The sequence below is a fragment of the Hippocampus guttulatus genome, chromosome 2 (genome assembly GCF_054856545.1).
Source record: "Hippocampus guttulatus isolate MCC_2025c chromosome 2, RoL_Hgut_1.0, whole genome shotgun sequence".
NCBI classification, from domain to species: Eukaryota; Metazoa; Chordata; class Actinopteri; order Syngnathiformes; family Syngnathidae; genus Hippocampus; species Hippocampus guttulatus.
The window spans coordinates 5,908,792-5,935,000 of NC_141262.1; the positions used below are offsets into that span (position 1 = coordinate 5,908,792).

Sequence of the window (26,209 nt, forward strand, 5' to 3'; positions counted from 1 at the left end):
CTGCCATCCATCTGTTCGTTTTGTTTTGTTTTGTTATGTCATGACAAGGGGCCCCTCCTCTCAATGCTAATATGAAGTTGGCTTGAGGAAGGTAACTCTTGCAAGCTCCCGCAAGCTGTTGAAAGGTAAATGACATCCCTCCTGCTTTCATGTTTAGTGTCCGTGGGGTTCGACGCTGATCATTGCCACTTTTTGGGATGGGGGAGGCAGGGAGGGTGAGGGAGTGGCATCATTTTGCATATAGTGCTTTATTTGGAATTCATTGCCTGGATCATGATGGATGCCAAGGCTGCTGCTGTGACACTAATAACAATGGAGACACCACAGTCCCTCACTGTCAATCTATGGGACGTTAAATTTGACTCATGGGTGAGAGGACGGGTTAATTTCCAGCTAATGCTCCGTGTTAACCCAACACACTCTCCCTGGTTTGGGATAAGAGGGACCATTGGCTGGAAGTAGCTGCGGGCTCTTAACATTTCACCGACGGATGCTCATGAAGCCGGTGCTGACGAGCCTCCTGTGTATCACTTCCTGTGTCCAAACCCGTCTCCCCTCGATAGATGGCGGGGCGGCGAACTTTGGCCTCAACTTCCTCACCTTCATCATCCTGTTCAACAACCTGATCCCCATCAGCCTCTTGGTCACTCTGGAGGTCATCAAGTTCATCCAGGCCTTCTTCATTAATTGGGTGAGTTGAGGGTTCAGCTATTACGAACATGCGGCTCTTTGTGGTGCCATATCCCAGTTCCACATCCGCATCGGCGCTCCGCGCTAACGCTCCTTTCTTCTCATCGTCGGCTCCTCAAGCCTTATATCCATCCAGCCGCAGACCGTTCAACAGCACCGATCTCTCCGCTGAATAAAGCGGGGCTGTGAAAAATGCTGCCCATTACAAGCGCAAGACACAAGCGCCCCAGGACTGTCCAGCAACGACAGTCAAATGGCGCCGACATTCCTCCCAGGCAAAAACAGTGCTGGTATACCCATGCTGCCGAGAAGGCGCAACCACCGAGCACAGGGTCTCCTCCTTGATGAATGTCGTGGCCAAAAAATGCTGAAAAAAGTCCACATCAGGTCCACACGACGTAACAACAAACACAAAGTGACAAAACAAAACAAAAAACAACAAAAAAAAGCAAGGCTCATGAGAGCACTTGCCGACGGCTGCCTACTCGGGCGCCATTTGACTGTCGTTGCTGGACTGTCCCGGGGCGCTTGTGTCTTACGCCTGTAATGGGCAGCATTTTTCACAGCCCCACTTTGTTCAGCGGAGAGATCGGTGCTGTTGAACGGTCTGCGGCTGGATGGATGTAAGGCTTGAGGAGCCGACGATGAGAAGAAAGGAGCGTTAGCGCGGAGCGCCGATGCGGATGTGGAACTGGGAGTCGTGGCTTGGAATTGATGTGGATTTACATGGGACAGGAGATGTGAGCCAATCTCTTTTTCGTCAATGGACGCTACAGCTTCGTGTTTGCTTTCAAAACTTAGCTTGTAGCAGACGTGTGCACATTTTCAGCATGACGTCTCTGATCCACTGGTGAAAGGACACTTTGATCCTCTCCTCTTTCATCTATCACTGCTTCAGACAACAAAGTGTATGCAGAAAAGTGGTGAAGATTGCACGACTGTTTGTGTCCTATCTGTTGTGTTGTGTTATTTTTGTTATTTTGACTTCAAAATGGCGCCGCGAGAGTGGCTGCCTTTCCAGCAGCTCCTATATTTTGTTGTTCTACTTCTTCCTTTCATAACTTTGCTGCTGTGAATTGGGAATTTCTCCATTGCGAGACTAATAAAGGTTTTTCTTATCTTATCTTATATTTTGCATATTTGCGATGTGCTTTTTTGTGCAACTTGCTGTTCTCACTAGGAACTGGATGACAAAATTCCCAACAGGTGTTTGACCCATGGACATTTCCAAGGATGTCCACTTCTATGCCTTTTTATGCTCTTCCAAGCTCTCTTTTGCAACCTGCCGACAACAGTCTGCCACTTGAAGCTCAGTAGCCACTTTTTTGGCCAGGAAAGAGCCCCTCTTGACTTTGAATGCTAACACTCCAAGCGTTGTCCACACAATCCCCCGAAAAATGGTGTCCCTTTTTTTTTCAACGATAATAAAGTCGTGCCATTAATCATGAAGTTGATTGTTTCATTGAAGAGGGGGACGGACGCTGGAGGATGCTTGAGCCGTTGCAATTGCATCGTGGGTTGACGCGATTGTTCTTTGTGACCTTGCCAGGACAATGATATGATCTACGAGCCTACAAACACACCTGCCATGGCCCGCACCTCCAACCTAAATGAAGAGTTGGGCCAGGTAATAAAAAGCAATGTGCCTTATCTTTGACGTGATGATTGTGTTCCGTCTTGAATGTCCTCTTCCTCCTGCGCAGGTGAAATACATTTTCTCTGACAAGACGGGCACGCTGACCTGCAATGTCATGCAGTTTAAGAAGTGCACCATCGCCGGTGTGGCCTACGGGTACGTAACGCCACTCCTACTCCACTCCCCACTTTTCTCCTCATATCCCCTTCCTTGCTTGCGACTCTGTCACTTTCACCTTCATTAGGATATGTTGTTTTCTCTCCTCCCTCAACTTATTAGCAGCTTTGTCACATCTTCTGTGCTATAAATAAAAGCCGCATCGAGATTTGACAGCTCCTTGGCTGTTTTTGCCCAACGTTTTGGAGAGCAGAGAAGCATCTGCACCTATTTTGCCATGAGTAATCCACTAATTTCTTTAAACCACTCTCCAACGTTTTACTCTTCTGGGAAGAATTGCTTTTGGTTGAGAGGGAAGTGCTCAAGATGGCCATTTTGGGCATGACAGTGCATGATTAATCCCATTAGAATTCAATGAAAAGCTTGATTGATGATGTGCAGACAAAAGAATTGAGAACAAAAGTTGGATTAGGACTGTCTTTAAAAAAAAAAAGGATGTGGGCATGAGGTATTCTAAGAAATAAGATTCAATCGGGGAAACTAATTCTTTGTTGCACTATCATTTCATAAAATATCAAGCTTAAGATTTCACTCATGGTTACAAAGACAGAATTTTCCACCAATTTCTTTATTTTCCCAAAAGAAGAGCAGCATAACTGGAGCACAATGGTGGAATAGAAAGGCAATGGCGACTAAGATTCCAACCAAACCCACTTTCACTTTAAGTGTGTGGTAAGCGGGGTTCCAAAACAGGAATGACTTCTTCCCACAGCCCACTTCGGAGCCCCTAACTACATACAGTATGCCCTCTACTGGTTACTGCCAAATTATAAAAGCAATTTAAAATTGATTGACAGACATATTCTACAAACATCCTGACGCAGAACATTGTTTCTATTTGCTTTTAGATGTATTCACCAGACCGTGGATGAAAAGCCACCATTTCAAACTGTTTTTTAAACATTTTATTTTATTTTTTTGATTGGCATGGATGGACTATTCTAAAGCGACTGAAGGAGGTCTGTCAGTCTGGGTCAAAAACTCTCACTGATGTACTTCAGTCAGCCTCCAGTCTGCTCAATCCTCGCCTAAGAGATTGCTTTAATTTCAATTGGACGTAAATCAGACAAGATGACTTGTAATGGAGCAAAGCTTCAACAACATTCACTTAGTGACATATTTCTTTCCATTCATTTTTCCCATTCCACACAAGCTGGCATTGCCGTGTGACGCTTTGCCGTCCGTCTATTCCCATCGCAGATGTCCTATTTCACTGCTCGCCTAAGGTGGCGTCAACAATCTTTAGTAGTGTTGTTTCTAAATAGCTTTGCATGCGTCTTCATCTGGAATAAACAAACTCCACTGTTTGAGTTTTGTGCATTAACTGAAAAACGTGTGATAATATAGCTCTATTTTTTTCCAAGGGACACATGAGAACATTTTTTAGCACAAGTGCATGCAAAGTCGTGACTTGTAATCGGGTGACACACTCACACACACACACACACACACACACACAAAGCACTGACACAACTGCCTGCATGTGTTCCACTCCACAAATGAAGGCCTGCTGTAATTAATAAAGCTGTCCCCGAGGGTGTAGACATGAATTAATTCCACTGCAATGGAGTCCAAATCTCAAGGAGAGATGTTGTTTAGCCGATTGTAGTGCACACGATCATCCCAAGTTTGACATCGAAGTGGAATATACATGCAGATTGATGCTGATGAGTTCATACGATATAGAAATCGATTTTATAGTTTCTTAATCACTAAATGACACTATTTGCTGAATATAGCGGCTACCCAAATGCTTACTATTGTTGTTTTGCAATTTTATAACACAATAAATTTGAATACATTGAGGTGAAAATGTTATTTTTTTAATATTGATATTTATATATTTATTAAGCTTTGAAGCAGTAGACACATTCCTATTCCAACCAAATCCTCACAATTTAGCGCATAGCTTTCCTAGCATCCTAAACTATCCCAGAATAATAACCCATGATTAGTATTCAAAACACATTAACGATCAGTCTTTATTTGCTTCCCCCCCTCCACCCCCTCCTACATTGGCCTCAACAGTCACGTGCCCGAGACCGAGGACGGTAGTTTTGCGGAGGATGACTGGTAAGATGAATGGGCTGCTTTTGTCACGTTGTAGTGCTGCTGTGCCTTGGTGGATATGTGACTTTGAACGCAACCCTGTTTCTTTGTGCGCTTACTAATGTGAGGGAGTGGATTCACCGTGTGTTACTGTTGTGATGTGAAGACAAAGCTTTTAAATCGTATTTCAAACACCACTGTTGCAGATTTGGTTGAGGCTGTGCTGAGTTGTAGCACACATGAAACCACACAACTATCTCTCGGGCACACGTATTCACAGGTTCATCTCCAGTGGTATTAATCGGGGCAATAACAGCATGCCGTAATTATTTTTTGCATGGGTGATCGGGGCCTGTCTGTTGATGCCTGGTGTTGAATTTAATGTCTCTGCTCTTTTTTCTTTCAACGGAAATCAGTTTTGAGTGTTCTGTCATGCATGTGGTGTTGCTTGTGTACAGAATGGCTCATTAATACAAGAACAAACTTAATTCGCCTCTTAGGTTTGTTAGATCATCGAGCACAAAGGCTTTCAACAAATATTTCTTGACGTTATCCAAGGGGTAGCCACTGTAGCTGTTGTCTCTCTAAAGAAAGCAGCTGCTGGTTTCAGACTATTGCGTTTGAGTTTGTGTGGGTATTTTTCTTTGAATATTATGTTTGTTGTCACAATTTACAAATGTTTTCTTTTCTCTGCCTAAAGTCCTTCACTTTGTAAACATGCAGATGTCATGGAGCTTTTCACCAAAACATCAAGTTTAGGAAGAAGGACTCTTTCTGCCTATAGCTTATGTACTTATGTTAGTGTGTGTGTGTGTGTGTGTATATATACAGTATATATATGTGTATATATGTATATGTATGATATATATATATATATATATGTATGTATGTGTGTGTGTATAGACAATTTGCCGATAAGAAAAAAAGATAGCTATCTGAAGAAGGGAAACCTGTACACATAGTTGTCCTTCAAACTAAGCATACAGAGTATAATCATTGAAAGTTTTCAATATGCAAATATTAAAATGCACCAATGAAAAACTGATTTAAAGACAAGAAAAATGAGAGCAGGAAAAAAAACATTCATTTTATATTTTATATATATTCTCTAAAAACACAACAAAAAAGGCAGTGCATTGCCTTTTACCATTTACATTGAAATCAAAATCATTCTTTTTTTAAATGCCAAATTTAACAGTCAAACAGTGATATTGTTCGAAACATGCTCATCCTTGTCAGAGGTTTATTAAAACACAGTAATGACTCTGGCTCTTATCTTGACGTTGTCACAACTCATCGATTATTGTTGAAGCAAAAATGGGCAATTTAAAAAAATAGAACTCTTAAATAAAGCATGGGCATCGGGCGGCGACAGGTTCGGCATCCAATGTTGGTGTATACTGAGAATTAACGCTGGAATATTTCACCACATTTTTGACATCCCCGACTTGTTCAGAAGCTTCATTCCACTTTTTTGTGGAAATCAATGAAATAGACGCCAGCCTTATTGCCTTACAATTGTTGCATTGCAATCAGAACTCATCTTGGAATGAAACAAAGTGATACCACCCTTCCACAGGTCAGTGACCAACCCATTCAGGGCTCCATCATATTAAGCTTTAGTTTGAGAACAGCCCACGGTAATTGATTGAGAGCCATCAGCCCCCATGTTCCTGTCATGACAGCACCCTGCTGGGCTGGCAGCCAATCAATAAGTGACCACGCTGGAGCCTGAAAGGTTTCATCAGGACCACCAGCATGTTGACTGATGGCCGAAGAGAGCTTAGAGGCTTTCCTTTGTCTTCCTGTGCAGCCAGCCTACGCAGTCCTTGCTGCTGCATTAGCATAAGCTAATGTCACATGTTAATGAGTAAGCCCCCTGGAATGTAGCATCGCTGCGTGTGGTCGCACATGCATCATGTCATCAGCAACATCAGCAATCCTCTGTAACATTTGTGGTTCATTGTGTAAATGTGACTATATAAAAAATCATGTTGCTTGTGTTTCACAAATTCAATCTATAAAGGAACAAAATGTGAGGCTCGTTTGGACTAAGCGAGTTACGAGACTGACGAATTGCGCCTTGAAGCGGTGCAGGCAAAATGGAGTCTGTCACTTTGCTGCAATTAGTAACGGCACTGTTGATTCGGTTTCAACTACTTATCTATCTAAAAGAGACGAAACATGATAATCAGGTGTTGTAAATTCAAATTGAGTTACAACCGCTTTGTGGCACAACCCTTCAGGTGGCATTACGGTAAACCCCCTGCCCTCATGTTTGCCTTTCACTATGCACAAATTCACCAACAAATTTGTTACGCAACGTTGAAAAATTACCACCACTCATGACCAACATTAAAAATAGACCTAAGTGGTCATCAATAATGAGGCACAGGCTGTATTCCTAAACAGTATAAAGGTATTTAATAATGTGAGCCACTGTCACATTATTCACACTTTTTTAATTTGAACACTGTGTGGAAAATAATATTACATACAAGGGAAGTCAAGTCAAAACATTTCTTTACAATAACGTGTTCTATGTGCTCCCATCAGTCTTCACAAGGTATTCTGATAAATATTGCATTTGTGGAATATGAATTAAGCAGAAAACTCCACCCATTTTTATCCATCTCAGGTGGTGGCCATTTGGCCGCTTGCTATCACCTGCAAATGACATCATACAATCACAGTGCCTCAACGGCTCAAGTGTTGACCAATCACGGCTCACCTGTTTTCTGGGTTTGGTCGTGTGACGTTCACAAGCTGGACACCTAGCCATTGTGATGTCATTTTCAGTGGAAAGATGGATGCCCCATGAGATGATTAAAATGTGTTATTCTGGTTTTGTCGCTTAATTCATTGACCGCAAATGCAGTATTAATCGGAATACCGGGTTTAGACTAGTGGGGCTACATAGTGCATATTATTGTAAAGAACATTTTGGACCTGGCATCCCCTTTAATGATTTATTAAAAACAAAGTTTTAAAAGTAGTATGAAGTATGTTGAAGTGATACACCTGGACTGCCAGACTAACATCCTTGTATGTCAGGGAGGAGCAAAGCTCAGCAAATCCTCAATTTCCCTTGAAATTGAGCTTGGCATCACTCAGCAATGAGTGCCAATTTTCTAAAATGCAGCCATAATTCCCCGACTGACTCCTGAGTGTATTTCAATACATTTTCCCACAAACCTCCAGAAGATCTCCCCCACATAAGACTCCAGCCCATCTTGTGCTTTAATTGTTAGCGCCTCTGTGAGCTTTCTGCCCTCCCACAGTGATGGGAGTGAACGTCCGAGCGGTCCTGTAGGCTCGAGAAGACTTATGGCCGCCCCTCTATGGCATGCATTGCTGGTAACATTTCTATCAAGCCTGCAGTACCACGGGTAAAAGCTGCTGTCGGCCTGATTTATTGGACGCTATTTATCACGGAATGCTGGATCGATAGCCACTGGACAGCCGGCGAGCGGCCGCTAGACAGGCCAACAGTACAGCTGCAGGGATATTGATATTCTTTCTTTTATGAACCAGCAACACCCCCTCGGCTTTTCACTTTCTGGTCATCAAAGATCTTATCAGTGTGTTTTTCTGATGAATTCTCCCTTGTAATAGTAATTATTTGTAGCACTGATAGGGAACTAATGCTATTTCTAATCCTTTCTTAAGTTTGGGCTTAATTAGGCAATTCTGCTTACTGTTGAGCATTGTTTTGCTATATTAACAGCATGTGGGTTAATACTTTGTTGTTTTCCCTTAACACATGGAAGTGACCACGTATACCTTTCAGTACTCTGACAGAAGGGCGTAATCAAGTAGCATGGTCCATTATTTTGATGCTCTTCACAACATATGCCAATTTACATTTGAACTGAACTGTGTTGTCATTTGAATAGAATATATGAAAGGATTCCTGGTTGCTTCTACGACAGTTTTGTTGGCTCATTTGGATTAACATTTATTCCAGCATCAAAATTAGTCCAAATGATGATCGTAAAAACAAATTCTAGCTTAGTTTTATGAGTGAAACAATAACAATTTGACCTAAATTTACACAATATTGTAGTGGATGTCATTTGCACTGTTATTCCGCTGTGTTCTACTGTTGTTTGACGCGTGTTGTGTCCTCTTTCCAGGCACAGCACGCACTCGTCAGAGGAGTCCGGATTTATTGACCCAAGCTTGCTGGAAAACCTCCAAAGTAATCATGTGAGTAAAGTCGGCTGTCAAGTTACGCCCCCCCCCCCCCCCTCAGAGCAAAAAATAAATAAAATGACGTGGGTTCAAAATGTGTCTAGTGTCATCTTGATTTCGCTACCTTTGGTTTTGAGGTGCGCGTGTGTTGACGCAGCCTGATGGAACATTTTGTATCATACGTCTTTTTTACGGTACCTGTCATTGATACTGAAGAAGAATAACATGTTTTTGACTTGTTGATGTCCTCTTCTATCATTTTGATTAAAACTGTCCTTGAAAGGTTGTTCACATTATTACCACAGTTAGTTAGGCACATTCGCTCATTTCTTTCCTTTTCTATTGCGAGAACTGTAGTCAAATCTCAGTTTTACAGTTGGAGTACAAACAAAATGTGCTAGCTTGTAGTTCTTTGTGTTTTGGGGGATTTTTTTTTGGTGTTGTGCCACTGTGTGATGATAACCATTGAACCAGAAGGGGAACAAATTGGGAACACAAAGTGTGAGGCTGCTTGGTGTAATATCCATCTATCCATCCATCATTCTTGTGCTCATTCAAGTTGCTGGTTAGCGGGAGCCAATCCCAGTTAAATTTGGGTGAAAAGGGGGTTGCAGTCTGTAATGTTGTTATTGTTGTTTTTTTTAATCCAAACACACGGCACGTATTGAGAAACATTTCTTACATTCACAAGAACAACACCGTTACTTTTCAATTATATACACAAATGAATAAAATGAATCTGAGCGAGTGGATGCTAACATATGTAAGAAAGTAACATAAGCGGCATGTAGCTAATGCTAAATGACTTCTAGCGTGGAAATTAAAAATATAGACCTTAGCCCTAAGCTTGTATACAAGTTACTCTCTGTTGTGTGTCTGTCAGAGATATTCAAAGGGTCACTTGTTTACATTTTTTTGTTCTTGATTTTTCTTGCCTTCGCTCTTGTATGGCAGAATGGTAAATGGTACTTCAAAAAAATCCATAAAGGTTTTATGGTGGAACAAACAGTTCGCTATCTTACTGTGTATCCTATGGAAAAAAATATTTATACATATAGTTCATATGCATACTTGCGATGCATATACTGTAAAGAGTTTTTTTTTGCACTCTATACTTACTGATTTATCATAATTCATCAATAGGTAGGCCACAACATACACCACATGTCACTGTCAATATTATACTCTAATATTATAGTATTATTGCATGTCTTTACATACTGCTGAAACAAAATGGGAGTGAACTACAGTTATTACTTAACATAGACCACAAATATGCAACACCATAATCCTCTGAACCCTTTTCTTCTATCTATTGTTCTACCGTAGCTAGCTATTTATTGAATTATTTTTCTCGCTGTCCAATTTGATAGCTTGAATCACACCTTTTCTGCTCACTGACTATTTGTTGAGGTTTGACATCACATGTGAATAAAATTAAACCACAGCAGCGACAAAAATAAACTTCTCCCCTAGTGCTTTATAGTCTCCTGAGTCACAGCACCATCTTTTTCCATGGACCCGTCAAGTTTTACCACTCTGTCCATGTCGTAAGTAGGCATCCGTCACCGTTGCTGTGACAGAAGGTGACGACCTACCAGTCAGTGTGGGTCAGGGGTCTGGGTCGATGGCTGACAGTGCAGTATTCTCTCACCGATGAGACCATCTCATCGGCCCTTTGCGTTTGACCTCAAGGCCCTCATTTTCATAATAACTCCTTAACGCTCACAGTTACAAGCCTAAGCTAAACTCTGCAGGAAGGTTTGGCCTTCATATATCCATGCAACAAATACACAGCCTTCAGAGGATACCTGTCAACCCAAACTTGATTAGCATACCAAGACAAAAGGGCTTTCATGGCCACCTGGACTGTAATAGAACCCGTGCACTTTCATTTTCAAGAGACCCTTTGATTCACACACACCGTCCCCCGCACCCCAGCACCACTACCTTATTTATTTTCTCTTTTGTAACACAGCAGGGTTTCCATGGATGACTAAAAAAGCTAATGTAATAATCCCGACCGTTTGTGCACACAATTTAGTTTGGCAAGGAAACGCCAATAGCGGGTGTCTTATAGACACGAATGCACGTACGTTTGAAACTAAAATTACCTTTTGGTTTACTGCAGAGAGCGAGAGAAAAAAAAATGATGACAATTGTGATTTGGCCAATCACTCAAATAATTCACTGATTAATCGTGACAAATTTTGTCAACTGTTCTGAACCGATTGGCTCCTCATGTCTTGAAGCAGTTGAGGCAAATTGGAGATCGCTGCTTGGCTGGAGGGGCAGGGGCACTGTTAATTCCCTCTCATTTTCTCTTTTCTTTCGAAAAATGACCAAGAAACTGTCCTCCATCCACACTTTCGCACAACTCCTCTTCTGGACATGAAACAAAAATACATTTTACAGAACGTTTCTCCATCTCTATAGAACTATTAAAATGAATTTCCCTCTGGCCGAGTAGGGAACATTTGTGAAATTATCCATCCCTGATGAAAAGGTGTTTCAGTTGACAGGAGAATGCGTGCATGGACAGATTTGAAAGGGAACACCTACATTTTTAAGGTTGCTCCATCCAGAGTGTGTATCTGGCATGAAGGATGCATAAATGAAAGACTGAAGTCCTTGGGAGAATCTGCACAGCCATAGAAGTGCGCAACTTCCCGCTTCCCTCTTGCACACATGGGATAAGATGGCCCTTGTAGCATCGGTGCTGAAAACGGTACTCTAGCAAGGTGCACATCTAAAACACCACAAACAAGTGCAACATCATGTTGAAAACGGAATTTGTTTTGATACAAGACTGCGGATTAGATTGTGCAAGTGTTTAGACATTATTGTAGGTCTGTGTATGCATGTATGTATGTAACATAGTGGGAAACCAGATTAATGCTTTAAAATATCTCATATGTGAAAACATCCAGTGAACTAGTTCTGCTGATTCCTAACTAGAATAAAAGGCAAATGCTCTGAAAATCAGATTTGCCCTTTTTCCCCTGTTTGTATATACTGCATATACTTGTCCGAGATTTTCTCGGACAAAGTTAAAGAAATGACTCGGCACACAGGAAAATTGTCTTCAATATCGGAGGGAGCGGATCTCTGAGAGCGAACGACGGTTAGTTGCTCCGATGATACACACTCTCAGCTCCCTCTCCGCCGGTTCGAACTTTTATTGTAAAATACAAGAAAAACACTGCCCCCGAGATTTGCATACCGCGCCCCCCGGCCCGGCCTCTCGGTAATGATCTAATCTACCCGAATACACAAGTCACAGACTTTTCTGATGACAAATGATCACCTGGGGGTGACTGCTGTTCCCAAACTGTCTATTGGTACTCAACAACTCTTTGTTCCCAATTTGTTCATTCCCACTCTGTGATTGAATCTAGTCTTCTTCCATCCGTTCGCCCCCCGTGATTACTCAAGAAAAGGCCCTCCGCCCAACGGCCGACGCCTCTGCGCTGAGTATGTCAAGACATGCCCAAATTAACCGAAACTTTAAACCCGATACAATTTTGTTCATAGATTTCTCTATCAATACTGTACATGAGTAAATGTTTTTGCTTTGTGCTTACTACCAGCTTGCGAGCCTGATAAATGAAGCTTTTAGTAATGATGTCATTATCCTCAGAGCACATGAGCATTTGTTCGGAGGTCTTTCAGAGATGATGAAAGTCACAAACCTGCTTTAGATAAGTGTGCTCTTAAAACACCCACGAGACCTTTCAGCAAATCCTCTTCTCCCCTCTGTCATTTGAGAAATCGATATGCGGTGAACAGTTTGTTGTTGATTGGTGTCTAAAAGGTTATAAGTGCAGATGCAAGGCCGCACATTCGTTTTCAAGTTCACAGAAGCCATGATGAAAACTGGAAGATTCTTTGTCTATCCTATCAGAATCTATTTTAATTTTTATTACATCCTCCAGTTGCCATACCAAATACCTGTATCGGAAAAATCGAATGTAACAGTAAAAGTAAAAAATGTATTAGACAATACGTAGGTTCAGTTTTGGGGTATTTTATACCTATTCTTCTGAGGTTTTATCTACACAATGCTTCATTTTAAACCCACTTTTTGCACCTAATTTCAAGCCTTATTCTTTCTTCTTTTTTTTTGTTTTCATCATTATTATATATATATATTATGTGCATAATTCAAGGTCATATTATTTTTTCCCTACTTTCTTTAGCCTACAGCTGCTGTCATTCTGGAGTTCATGACCATGATGGCCATCTGCCACACCGCAGTGCCCGAGCACAACGATGGAAAAATGACTTACCAGGCGGCATCCCCAGGTACATCACACCTCCACATGTTGAAGTAGCCTATTATGTGTATGCATGTATGCAAGTTGCAAATACACATACTTCTCTTTCCACTTGTCAGTTAAGGATTTTAAAATTAAAAACAACAACAACAAAAAAAAACACCTTGACAGTTTTGAAAGATTTTATGATGGTGGCAATTTTAGTCTCTAACAAATTCACTTTAGTATGAGCAAAAAAAAAAAAAATCACCTCAAATTCTCAATCTAAAAGAAGATGAAGAATCTGATACCCATTTTTCTTTATTTATGCATTGACACACACACACACACACACACACACGCACACACGCGCGAGAGAGAGATGCGGTGTATGCAACAGAAAAGAAATAAATCACCTGTTTTATTATTTATAAGGAAGCAGAAACAAATAAGAAAAAAAATCCTCTTGCTGAAGGTTTGCAGCCTTTGCATGTTGCAGCATTGCGTTGAAACATGCCTGGTGCCCTTCGCAGTAGTATGTAAATGTACCACAAAAAACAAAATAAAAGGACACTCTTAATGGAATTGAAAAATGTCAGCATCCCTTGAGGCATTGTTTGCTGCTCCAAATGTAAACAGTGAGTGGACTCTCATTCCAAAAATATGACGAGGGAAAAAGATTTGCTGAAACTTGCTTCAACCAGTCTGTAGTAGACTAAAGCCGATATGCAATTTTATTATTAGTGGTACGCACAGCACATACAGATATAAATATGCTGTACAATTGACACATGCTAAATAGGAAGAAAGATTGTCTTTCAATAAACCCAAAACATGATTCTGTTCCTTCATGTGACATTCTGTGCTTATTTTTTGCTTGGTCGCATACAGCAATGGTGTTCGTGTGGAGGAGCTTTGGGGTTTCAAGCGAAGTGGGGGATGAGCTTGTTAAGTGAACTGTAAAAAAATAAGCAGATAGCTTTTTCTCACCCTGCAGCAGCCTTGTGCAAGCCCGGCCACAAGATACCTGGTGCACAAACACAGCCCTTGTTATGAAAACATATCCGGCTTTGGTTTCTTGTGTGTAACATTTATTTACTTTTTCTTTATTTCCAAGATGAAGGCGCTCTGGTGAGAGCTGCACGCAACCTGGGTTTTGTGTTCTCTGGTAGAACGCCAGACAGCGTCATTGTGGAAATGGTAAATGGAATCCCCTGCAACACAATACACAGTTTTTTTTTTCCTCTAGCACGTGGGATTGAATCAGTGGAATGTTTCTATGAGCTCATAGTTATCAAAATAAACTGTGTAACATTTGCTGGATTTTGACATATAACATCCTTGTAAATACAGTTGTGCCTTGAGATATGAGTGACCTGACTTAACCCTTTCAGGGACAGCGGTTACTACATTAGACATTATGTTATCAGGTTGCAGGGTGCATGAATAAGTTAAGCGAGATATGAGCCATCATATGGCTTTTTATTTTTGATTTTTTTGCTCGCGAGGTAAAATGTAAGCTTAAGAGGAGCCGTTTTTTGCCACTGAACCACTCAGTTGAAGTGTACTGTCTAACTAAAAACAACATACCTTTGCCTTAGAAAAGTTAGCTTGGCCTAATGTTAACAACAAAATGCAAAATGCCATTCATTAGCTTTGATGTTGCAGTGTTATAACCCTTTTAATAAAGCAAAGCATGTACAGTATTATACAAAAGCAGAAAAGAAACATGTACTGTACAATGTATAATACTGCGTTCTGCACTCTACAACACTGACTAATAAAATTTAACACTCAATGTAACTATTTAAATACCGCAGTGATCTATTACCGTGAATATGGTTAGGTTCTCCACAGTTAGCGCAGTCATACTTTTGCATCTTTGCTTACTTTGATACCTTGTGATAGTGTTTTTTTACGTTAAAATAGCAAATATCCTATTCGCTTTTTTTTTTTTTCAACCAATTCCAATTCGTGAATTATTTTTTCACCCCAAGTTTCAATGTTGTTTTCAGAGTTGAGGAGACCTCGACTGGTTGTACATGAGAGTTTTTGATGTGGCATAATTTGCAGTATCCCTATTTTTATTATTGTATTATAGTTGGCGAATGCAGTGAAACGTTTTAGCTGTGAGAGTTAAGTGGGCCGTGGTCATTGCTCAGAGTTGTTATAATCGTTTTTTTTTTTTTTTTTTTTACATTGGGAAAAATACTTGATTGAGTCTCCGGAATAGTGATTAGGGAAGTTTCATGAAATGCTCAGCCCTAACAAAAACACACCGTTTATTTTGTCACTTATCATAAATGTTGACCCTCCCACCAATCACCCCCCTAAAAAACAAAAATCCACCCAATTCTAAAAGATTGGGCAGCCTTTGTAAGGAATAATGCAATACCACATGTCTAATTTGAGCCGATGCAGAGTGTGCAGGTCACCCGTCCTGTTGTTCCTTTAATTGGCTAACCTGATGACTGCACTGGAGGCGGAAAGAGGCCAGAACCATTTCCCTCTTTCGTCTGCTCCTGAGAACATTGTGTCTCAGAGACATTTGCTGTAATCTTTCCAGCTTCATCAGACCCGTCCAAACACTCCACATCGGCCTAATCGTTTGCTGTCATGCCTTGCGGTTGGTTCAATTAAACATGCTAATTGAGTCCCACCTTGTTGTCTATTGTGCTTTCAGATGGGAAGCGAGGAGAAATATGAGCTGCTTCACGTACTGGAGTTTACAAGGTACAGTATGAATACAGAATCTGTCCTTTTATCAGGTTCGCATGTGCTGGATTGCCTTTATTTCTATGTTGGCCCGGAGGGACGGCACGTTGATCGACTGGTTTGTATGTCCGCCTCACAGTCCAGAGATTATGGGTTCAATTCCGGGTCCTCGCCTCCCTGTGTGGAGTTTGCATGTTTTCCCTGTGCCTGCGGGGGTTTTCTCCGGGTACTCCGGCTTTCTCCCACATTTCAAAAACATGCATGGCAGGTTAATGGAACATTCCAAATTGTCCCTAGGTGTGATTGTGAGTCCAAATTGTGATTCGGCTATGTGTGTCCTGCGATTGCCTGGCAACCAGTTAAGGGTGTGCCTCACCTACTGCTCAAAGGCAGCTGGGATAGGCTCCAACACGCCTCCCGACCCTTGAGAGGATCAAGCGGTTGAAGATGGATGTTGTCACAGATGCCTCACACACTGCAGTGGTTTTATTCCAAGTCTTAGTTGTTCACTTGAATATTATTGTGATTTCAGCAAACTCTAATGGTTTCTTACAGTGAGTTACTATACTGTTGCCCACCTCCATGTTGTCTAATTTGATACTCCACATGCTATGCTCAAACTGTGTGCGATAATTTCTTGGCTGCAACACCTCAAAATGACACCTTCTCTCTCGCTCGTGCAGTGTGAGGAAGAGAATGTCAGTCATCATGCGCACGCCATCCGGAAAGATCCGACTCTACTGCAAAGGAGCTGTGAGTGTCTTGTCTGTCACCATGGCGATGCACAAAACCTACCCGTCTCTATCATCCTTATCATCATCATCATCATCATCGGTGCTACATAGACAGAAAAAAACATCTCTATAGTGCCCCTTCTCAGGCAATCTTCTAGGACAGTGGTTTCCAATGATATATTCTCTGTCAGCTATATTTCTTTCAGTCTCTAACCAGCACAAAGCATTTTTGGATGAAAACAACAAAAAAGACTCAAAACAGAATGTCTGATTAATTAAAGTTTGGACCTCCATTTATAGTGGTGTCTCTAGAACTATTTTGAAGGAAAAAGGCATAACCAAGAAAAATTAAGAAATAATTCACTTACCGGTAATTATAAATAAAGACGGCCCTTCCTCATTTGGGTTGAAGGTGTTGTTCTCTACTCAAGAAGAAATCATTCACTTCATTTGAAGCAAATGCAGACACTGATTTTAAGAAATCATCTGAGAATACGCTACTCACAAAAAGTTAGGCATATTTAGCTTTCGGGTGAAATTTCAGGATGAGGCTAAAATGCATTCAAACTTTTACAGGTGAACTTAATGTGACTTCCTTCAAGGTTTTGAATGCACATGTTAAATGTCTCTGTACTTTTTATTGTCGCTCTCTTAATGGCAAAATTCACAACAGATGTTTGATCCTTGAATCGTCCAATAAATGTCCTGTTTCAATTAGAGCGACACAAGACCAAGACTAGACCAAACAATGGATCAACAGTACATAGCCATTGTGATGCCTGAATGCTATTGAAAACCTGTGGAATCAGCTGAATCGCCGTGTAGAGGCTCGAATCTCTGCACCCCAAAACCTCAATGACCTGAGGGCTGCCGTTCAAAGACGGTGGGATGTCATGCCCCAGCAGACTATAAGTCGTCTTGTGAACAGCATGAGACATCGTTGCTGCAATTGATGCTTAAGGGCACATGACGAGTTATTGAGACGTTGAATTTTTTTGTTGTGGTCTCCCCACCAATTTTGCTAACTTTTGTTTCAATTAATTCTTTGAGATGAGGAAATCACCAGTGCATCCCTCTGTGCAAATGTCCTACTTTCATGTAGCGTGAACCTTTTACATTTTTCATAAATTTCACCTGAAAGCTAAATATCCCTAACGTTTTGTGATGTCTATTTAATGAAACTGACTACATTACCAATTGTCAACACCGATAATTCCATTCATGTGCTGAACTGAGTTTTAGTGAGACACTTGGGCTTGTGCTTCACTAAGCATCATTGTCATTGTTGATGGCAGGGTGGCCACTGCTACTATCGAGATTGATTGATTGATTGATTGATTGATTGATTAATTTGCATTGATGCTACTTTTGAACATGTCATGGACCCCCTGAAGTGCTTTCACATGCCCTCGAGGCATACGCATACCCCCATTGGAGAACCACAACACCATGCAATACATCTTTATTGATGTAGCACTTACAGGAACAGCTGGAAGCTGTAACAAAGTGCTTTACAGAAACATTTAACATAAAATAACAAAAATTATACAACACAATTCACTTCAATAGCAATGTATGGATGCCAGAAGTAACACATGTTGATACGTTGATATATTTGTGTACCACTTGTCAGTGAATGTATGTGTTTGTCTTCAGGACACTGTGATCTATGACAGACTGTCAGACAGCTCCCGTTACAAAGAGATTACATTGAAACATCTGGAGCAGTTTGCCACAGAGGGTGAGTGTCTTTCTGGTGACTCCCGTTCAACCGCTCAAAGTGTGCATGTGTGTCTATCTATCTATCTATCTATCTATCTATCTATCTATCTATCTATCTATCTATCTATCTATCTGTGTGTATACTATATATACAGTATATATAATTAAAGAGTACCCCTTTTTTCTGGGTACTCTGATTTTCGCCCACATTCCAAAAACATGCATTGTAAGTTGATTGCTGTTCTTTGCTTACACTGCTCCCTGGTGGCAAATGAGTGGTATTGCTTCAGAGTAGACTAAACGTAGCAAGCAACCGAGACACCTTGTTATGATTTTTACATATATACATACCATGTTTCCCTATGTGCCCTTTTATTGGTTATTGGCTGGCGACCAGTCCAGAGTGTATCCTGCCCCTTGCTCAAAGTCAGCTGGGATAGGCACAACCTTAATGGAGATGCAATAGAATATGAATGCATAGAGCTCTTACTGAAATCTTCTAAATAGATGTTGTGCTTCCTCTCGCTTATGCTTATGAGCTCTGGGTTGTGACTGACTGGAGAAAATGAGTTTCCTCCTATGGGTCTCCCTTAGAGGTAGGCTGAGAATTTCTGTCATCTGGGAGAGGCCCAGAGAAGAGCCTCTGTTCCCCTGCTTTGAGAGGAGCCAGATGAGGTAACTCGGCCATCTGCTTAGGATGCATCCTGGACTCCTCCCAAAAACATGCACGATAGGTTAATTGAATACTCTAAATGTTCCCGAGGTGTGTGTCATTGTGAGTGTGAATAGTTGTGTGGCTATGTGTGCCTTGTGATTGGCTGGCAACCAGTTCAGGGTGTACTCCGTGTACTGCCCGAACACAGCTGGCATAGGCTGCGGCACGCCTGCGACTCTCGTGAGGATAAAGCGGTTCAGATTATGGATGGATGGAAATTTACATCGTATACCAAACTCGTGCACTCACAGGACATGATATTTGAATGACCTCCCACTAAACATTCGGCAAGCCTCCTCGCTGCCCATCTTCAAAACCCTCCTCAAAACTCACTTGTATTCTTTGGCATTCGACTCAGCATGACTTAGATTTGTTCTTGGTTTTACTGTTTGGTGCTTTCTACCGCCTTTATTACCGATTTGTCTTACTGTTTATTGTGCATGTTAAATTGCTCCATGTACAGCACTTTGTATGCAGCGATGGCTGTTTGAAAGTGCTCTATAAATACTGTTGACTTGACTTGACTTGACTTGATAGTCCTACACAATCGAATGACAGTTAATTGAATTCCATGCCTATTTATATATTGTTTTCAACGGCTACAAGTAAACTGCATACTTCTTCCTACTAAGCACTTTATTGATCCTAAAAGCAGCTTAAGTCATGGTAATCAATAGATAAAGGGGATATCATGTAAATCAAATAAAAAGGTGTAAGTGAGCTATATTAACTTGAAAATAATACAATCAAATAATAAAAAAGTAATAATGATAACAATATTTAGTACTGAATAATCAATAGTACAAATAAACATTTAAAAAATAAAAGACATACACAACTCTACACTAATTCAAATTTTTTTATGAAAGTCATCACATTGCCGTTATCACCATCCAGGGCTGCGCACACTGTGCTTCGCTGTGGCAGACGTCAGCGAGTCGTCCTATCAGCAGTGGCTCGAGGTTCACCACCGGGCCTGCACCTCCCTGCAGAACCGAGCCCTCAAGATGGAGGAGAGCTACGAACTCATCGAGAAGGTATGGGGAAATCAAACAAACACACCTCTATTACGACCAGGCATACATCTTCTTGTTTTTCTGTACGGGCTGACCATGTTAAGGGCCCATAACTGACGGTGTAGTATAAGCGCAATTGATGTGGCGGCCTCAGAACTGATATTATTTTTCCACAGGGCCGAGTTGCTGGGCAATTCATCCGTATTATGGATTCATTACAATTTTTATGGTCGCAAACAGCGGCGCTAGCTTAAACCTTCAACTCAGTGTTTTTCAAAAAAGTGGCTTTAATTATTTTCTCGTCGTTTTGCATAAACCAAGAATAGAGCCTGCCGGAGTCAGGTTAGAACCTTTTCACATTGCCTACAACTCAATATGTGAAAACGCATATTCTCTGGACCAGCCGAGTAATGCAATTTGACGACTCATTTTCTGTTGAAATGTTTCGATTCAAATGTATTCACGACTCTGGTTGCATACGTGATTGGGCTAAGGGGACCATTTGTACGCTTGGTTGAGGGGAAAAAAAGCAGACCCTATGGGAGAAAACCAAAAAGCATCCACCCATCCATTTTCTGAGCCGCTTATCCTCACAAAGTTCCCGGGTGTGCTGAAGCGTATCCCAGCTGACCTCCGGCGGTAGACAGGCTACGCCCCGAATTGGCCGACTTGTTTTTAAAAAAAAAAAATCGTTTTCATTTGTTTTATTCTTCAATTGAATTGGGGAAAATAAAACATTAGAGAAAAATCAATAAATATTTTCTTTCAAGGACATATCACCCACCCGTGCAGGGCTTGGCTGGCCCTCCAAACGATGGGTTGACCAATACAATACTTGTTGGACAGCGACAATTGCTTTCAACGCAAAATGGCACGTCTTCAACGAAACATGTTCAGGCCTTCCCGCATTTGCTTACAGTACGAATATCCTGCCTCTGTTATGGCTGTGGTACCGCAACAGAAAGATTTAAATTGCCATGTTGATCTTCCCCTCATTCTGCGCTAGATCTTTAACCCTTAATACAGGAAAAACAACACTGCAGAGCAACACTTGATCAAATAGCTCACAAGTGTATATTTGAAATGTCCCCGTTTTCACATCAGACTCAACTAGACTGACTAGACTGGCCAATGTAAGCAAACATGGATAACGGTTCAAATTCCAAGTGTATGTATGAGTGAGATCAGACGCGGGTAATTGGTACTGTGAGAGGTGAGTCCAGTAGGAAGCGCCCGTCAAACACGGCAGGCCACAGTCATTAATCACCCACTTGGCACTTTTTATCACTACACACACACGCGCACACGCATGCATACGCACACGCGTAAATGGGAGCAATCTATCATGAAGTAAACAGGGACGTTTTCCAATGTGGAAAATGTAATGTGCACTGTCCTGTCCACCACTCTGTGGGTTATGGCATAAAATGATCAAATGTCACATAGAGCCACATGAGGGCGCGCTCGAGTCACAATCAACACTGTTGGAGCGCATATCAATCCTTCACAACTACTTCATAAAGAAGATGGATTATGAACTTTATACTGCACAAATAAGCCGAATTCAAAGTTCAAAGTCCTTAAATTTAAAATCTGAGACCTTAGATTAATACAAACTAATCTTATTTCCAACACAGTATATGACAACTACTGAATGAGTAACACTGTATAAAACATTAATGTCTCTAAAATGACAAATTGGGTGCATATTCGGGCCACATTACAGCTATAAAGGTAATTATTAGGTATTCGTGCATTCTGAATTGGTTTGATCAAAACATGCAACCCTCCGCAAATGAAAGCAGAATGAAGGTTGTAGTGCTCAGTCGTGCTTGTCACTGTCGGAAAGATATTTATATAACAATATTTATCATTGTGGTTGCAGTTTGGAGTGGTCATCAAAATTTAACAGAGGCGCTCAAAACTGCGTATTTTGTCACTGAAAAGGCAGAATCTTTCCTACAGCTCTTGCATAGAAACTCATTAGATTGTGCATAGACACCTAGCATTGTGACAAATGAGTTACACCAGGGGTGCCCAAACTTTTTGGACCGAAGATCTACTTTTCGATCAACTAACCTCCCGGGATCTACCCTTACCGGCACGCGCGCGCGTGCGCGCGCACACACACACACACACACACACACACACACACACACACACACACACACACACACACACGGGCACGCCATGATGAGAAACAGCCTGAAACTGAGGCATGCGATGCACTTTTGCAGCCGGTTAACTATCGTAGCTCACACGTACCGTTTTAAAGTGCTTCCCTGGGCCCTCCTAGGTTCCTATTCTTTGCCCGTGCCCTCGGTGAATTGTACACAAAGCAAACTCTTTAATAATGACGATAAAAGATAGAGCGCAACAGCTCTGATCACAAGCTGCAATTGCAGACTGCTGAGCGTTAACAACTTCCGATGACGTAATCACGTGCCACCGTAAATTCAAGATTTACCTGCTTTATTTTATTTTTTAAATATTTTTTTGTGAAAATGAGACTGATAGGATGATTAGGGTGCAGCGTACATTAAAACAAAAAATATATTTCTAACATGTACAAAGACACACAAATGGTTGTTAGTTTTTTTTCTCCTCGACACTCCTCGGATCTACTTGGGACCTATCTTAGATCTACCGGTAGATCAGGATCGACGTAATGGGCACCCCTGAGTTACACTGTATAGAATCTTCACATTGGCTGACACTGATATGCAAATTCATCCCTCACATGTTTTATCGCTGCAGAAGAGCAGCATTTGGCCTGACTACCTGGCTGGTTTTTGTAGTACCACCCTGGCTGGGGGGCTGTAATCCTGATCCAAGTGAGGTCTTTTTCTCCTCAGAACCCACAAAGAATAAATCTAACATCAGTGAGACAAAAGAGCCCAAGGCCACTGCAAGTGTTGATCAGATCTAGCCTTGTTCCTCTCATTCTCAAGAGTGTCCCTCCGGGCCTTGCCGAGTTTTTTTTGCTCTCAAGTACTCAAGAGCCTGCTTTTTGTTTTTTTTTTTTGCTTTTTTGTTTTTTTTCCCTCCTCCCGTGGTCAACGTCGCACATGTCGACACACTGGCTCCAAAGCCCAGAACCCTGCTGCGTCTGTTCTGGGTGATAAACAAGAGCGGCTAGATTGTTCACATTTATGACTTGAATCTGATATTATATTCTATTCTCAAAATGTTTCATGGGACTTTTTTTTCTTCATTAAAACCATAATAAACATGAAACTCAAATTTGAATATAAAATGAAGTTTTTGTTGGTTATATTTTCATCGGAAAATTGCTTTTACAATAAAATGACATTTGAATAGAACTGTCTTCTTCTTATTAGTTACTTGTTATTATTTTTTTTCTTCAAGTATTTGAGAATATTGGAGATATTAGAAAATTTCCTGGAATTATGACTTTTTCATTGGAATAATGCTACTCCTGAAATAGATTTTTTTTTTATCTGAATATTACAACTCTTGTAATATATTTTTCTCCCGCAGAATATTGCTCACTCAGTTGATTTTAACATAATCAATTAAAAAGTTCCCTGAAATAATACAACTTGTCACAAAAGATTCATTTCTCTTGTGATATGACAACTTTTTCTTCCAATCCTACAACACAACTACAAATTTGCACACGCCTTCTTTAAGGCTATAGACCAGGGGGGTGAAATCTTTTTTGAGCGAAGATCTACTTTTCAAGTGACCAACCACCATCCCGCAATCGACCCATCACCACATATGCACGCCCGCACATACACACACGCATGCCATGATGAGCAACAGCCATAACGGCCCCTAACATGAACAAAACATAAAAATAAAATAGATACAATAGTTTGTGAGTTTGTGAAAAGTAAATCACTGCCTGCCTGAGTAGAAACCTGACACTGAGGCATGGGACACACTTTTGCAGCGTGCCAAGTCCAGAAGCTGTTGTACATACGCCTACTGTTTTAAAATGCTTCTTCTGCTTGTCCACATTCCCGTCCTTTGACAGTGCCATCGGTGAATTGCAGATGAAACAAACTCTGAATGAGAATCATAATAATAACAACAAATGATATAGCGCAACAGCTCTGATCGCAAGCTGCATTTGCAGACTACTGATCGCAAACAACTTCTGGTGATGCAGCACCACCGTAGGTTAAAGATGATCTGCTTGTTTATTTATTTATTTATTAAAATGTGTTTGTTTGTTTTTTTGTTTTTTTATGAAAGTGAAACAGATAGGATGCTTAGGGTGCACTAACACACAAATATAGATTATTAATAACAAACACATAGACACAAAACTTTTTTTTCCCCCTCCCATTAGCTCCTACACCTCTCGCGATCGACTTGGGACCAGTCCGCGGGCTACCGGTTGATCGCGATCGATGTATTGGGCTCTCCTGCTATAGGCGCCTCCTATAGTAACGCTGCCCATTTTTCTCTTGTAGAACTTGCAGTTGTTGGGGGCCACCGCCATTGAAGACAAGCTGCAAGATGAGGTGCCAGAGACCATAGAGACACTGATGAAGGCTGACATCAAGATCTGGATACTTACAGGGGATAAACAGGAAACGGCCATCAACATTGGTAAGGCTCTAAAGACCATTTGGTCACTAGGTGGCAGGGCGGAAGTGAATACACCAGATGCATGTCATCCAAAAAATACGCATCATTCTTATTGTTTCTAGGCCAGTCTGCCAAAATATGGTTTCATGTGAAACACAAAAAAAGTTGGGGCTGTAATGTACTGGAAGAATATCAGTTATGTTGATGATTAATCACTTTGTAATCAGGTCTCAAAAATCTTTATTCTTTCCATAGGGTGATACAATATATGGAAAAGTAGCTTTATCGTTATATTCATCCCTGCAATATGCATAGCGCAATGGCGTGCAATCATTTTCATATGAAATTGTATGCTTCTTGTCAGATTTTGACATCCTTAAGTGCGCATCGCCAGCCAACAGTTGCACCGCATCTAAGAGTATTACAAACAATTAGCTTATAATGCATTCAGCTTGCTTATTTTTCTGCGCGAAAGAAAAAAAACCCCCAAACAATTAATTAGATTATAAAAATGTATATTTTTTTCGGTACATGTTAAATATTGCGATAATATCGGCATCGCCATGTGTTTCCAGTATGGTGCAGCCCTGTCGTTCAACCCCAATTACACATAATATTGTGCAGTTACGTACGAGTGCTTAACCTTTTTATACTCTTGAAACAAAGGATTTTAAATCGTCATTTGGAAGAAGCCTTAATATGAAGCAACTCACTTCCCAGGCTGTAATTTCCCTCTACACATTTGTCAGCTTGTATCTCACATTGTTTTACCGTTGCAGGTGGTTAATTAATGTATACACCTAAAACACAAATTGACATGCTAAATAGTGAAATGCGTGAAATCTCATTGCTCAGTGCCTGCCTTTCATGCCTAATCGGACCAGGGTTGCGTTCACGTAAAGACTTGAAGCTTGCGGGCTTGCCTGCATTACAACGCGGATGTTAAACCCGATACGTTTCCCGCAGCCTCTTCCAGATTCTCCGGTCAGTCAGAGAAACCACTCGGCAGGTTCTCTGACGCGCACATCAAGAACGAGCATCTGTTGCAGAACACAAAATGATGTATGGGCCTCTCTCACTGACATGATGTAAATAACATGCATATGTACACAAGCGGGCACTTTGTACACGTTTGCTTCCCCTCGGGGTGCTCTGGCCTCACAGAATGCATCAGAAGTGCAAACGAGTGACTCTTGCAGAGCATTTCCAAGTGCGCTGCTGCTCCCCACGCTGCGCCGCAATTCTTGTGCTTGCATGTGGCAGCCAACACGTGAACAAAGATGGCACGAAAATCAGTATCTGTTGTCCACTTTGAGTCTATCTAATGCTGCGGGCCCTTCTCAATCAGCCCTTTGTGTCCAGGGTGCCCAGATGTGAACACATGATTACTGGGCTCGCTATTACAGGTCAGCCTTTTTAGACTGGTGTTGGACTGTAAATCCCCTCTCAATATTGACCTTCATTTTACAATTTTTCCAACCTGAAAGTGGATCTCTCTCACTCGAGTTTGTGGCACACGAGTGACTCACTGAGTCTTTTTTTTGGGGTGGGGGGTGGGGGGGGGTGAACCACCCAGTTGCCACTCTTGGCACAGCCTACCATAAATCAGCTACAAACCAGCTGTGTTGACTCAACTTAACGGCAAAGGGACACGGCAAGTCAGTTTGATCTGACTTGTATTCGAACGAGCGGTCGTAAGAACCGCCATTATTTCTGGGTGTCATTCATATGGCACTGCTTCA

General features: G+C 41.3%; 1 protein-coding gene across 5 annotated transcripts in view; it reads left to right on the forward strand.

Annotated features, from left to right (window-relative positions):
- The window catches only part of atp8a1 (ATPase phospholipid transporting 8A1), a 122,182-nt gene that overhangs the window by 43,232 nt on the left and 52,741 nt on the right, over positions 1 to 26,209 (forward strand). For 4 of the 5 annotated variants that reach the window (XR_015103202.1, XM_086132903.1, XM_086132897.1 and 1 more), the window contains 12 exons: positions 564 to 691; positions 2,240 to 2,317; positions 2,394 to 2,482; positions 4,532 to 4,576; positions 8,689 to 8,761; positions 12,946 to 13,051; positions 14,120 to 14,202; positions 15,686 to 15,735; positions 16,401 to 16,470; positions 18,108 to 18,192; positions 19,786 to 19,925; positions 24,350 to 24,488. Coding sequence is in view for 4 of the 5 variants with exons in the window: in XM_086132903.1 (XP_085989029.1) it covers positions 564 to 691; positions 2,240 to 2,317; positions 2,394 to 2,482; positions 4,532 to 4,576; positions 8,689 to 8,761; positions 12,946 to 13,051; positions 14,120 to 14,202; positions 15,686 to 15,735; positions 16,401 to 16,470; positions 18,108 to 18,192; positions 19,786 to 19,925; positions 24,350 to 24,488 (1,086 nt within the window). In the remaining variant the exon portion in view is untranslated. The remainder of the gene's footprint in view (positions 1 to 563; positions 692 to 2,239; positions 2,318 to 2,393; positions 2,483 to 4,531; positions 4,577 to 8,688; positions 8,762 to 12,945; positions 13,052 to 14,119; positions 14,203 to 15,685; positions 15,736 to 16,400; positions 16,471 to 18,107; positions 18,193 to 19,785; positions 19,926 to 24,349; positions 24,489 to 26,209) is intronic. The other variant, XM_086132909.1, reaches the window with a different exon arrangement.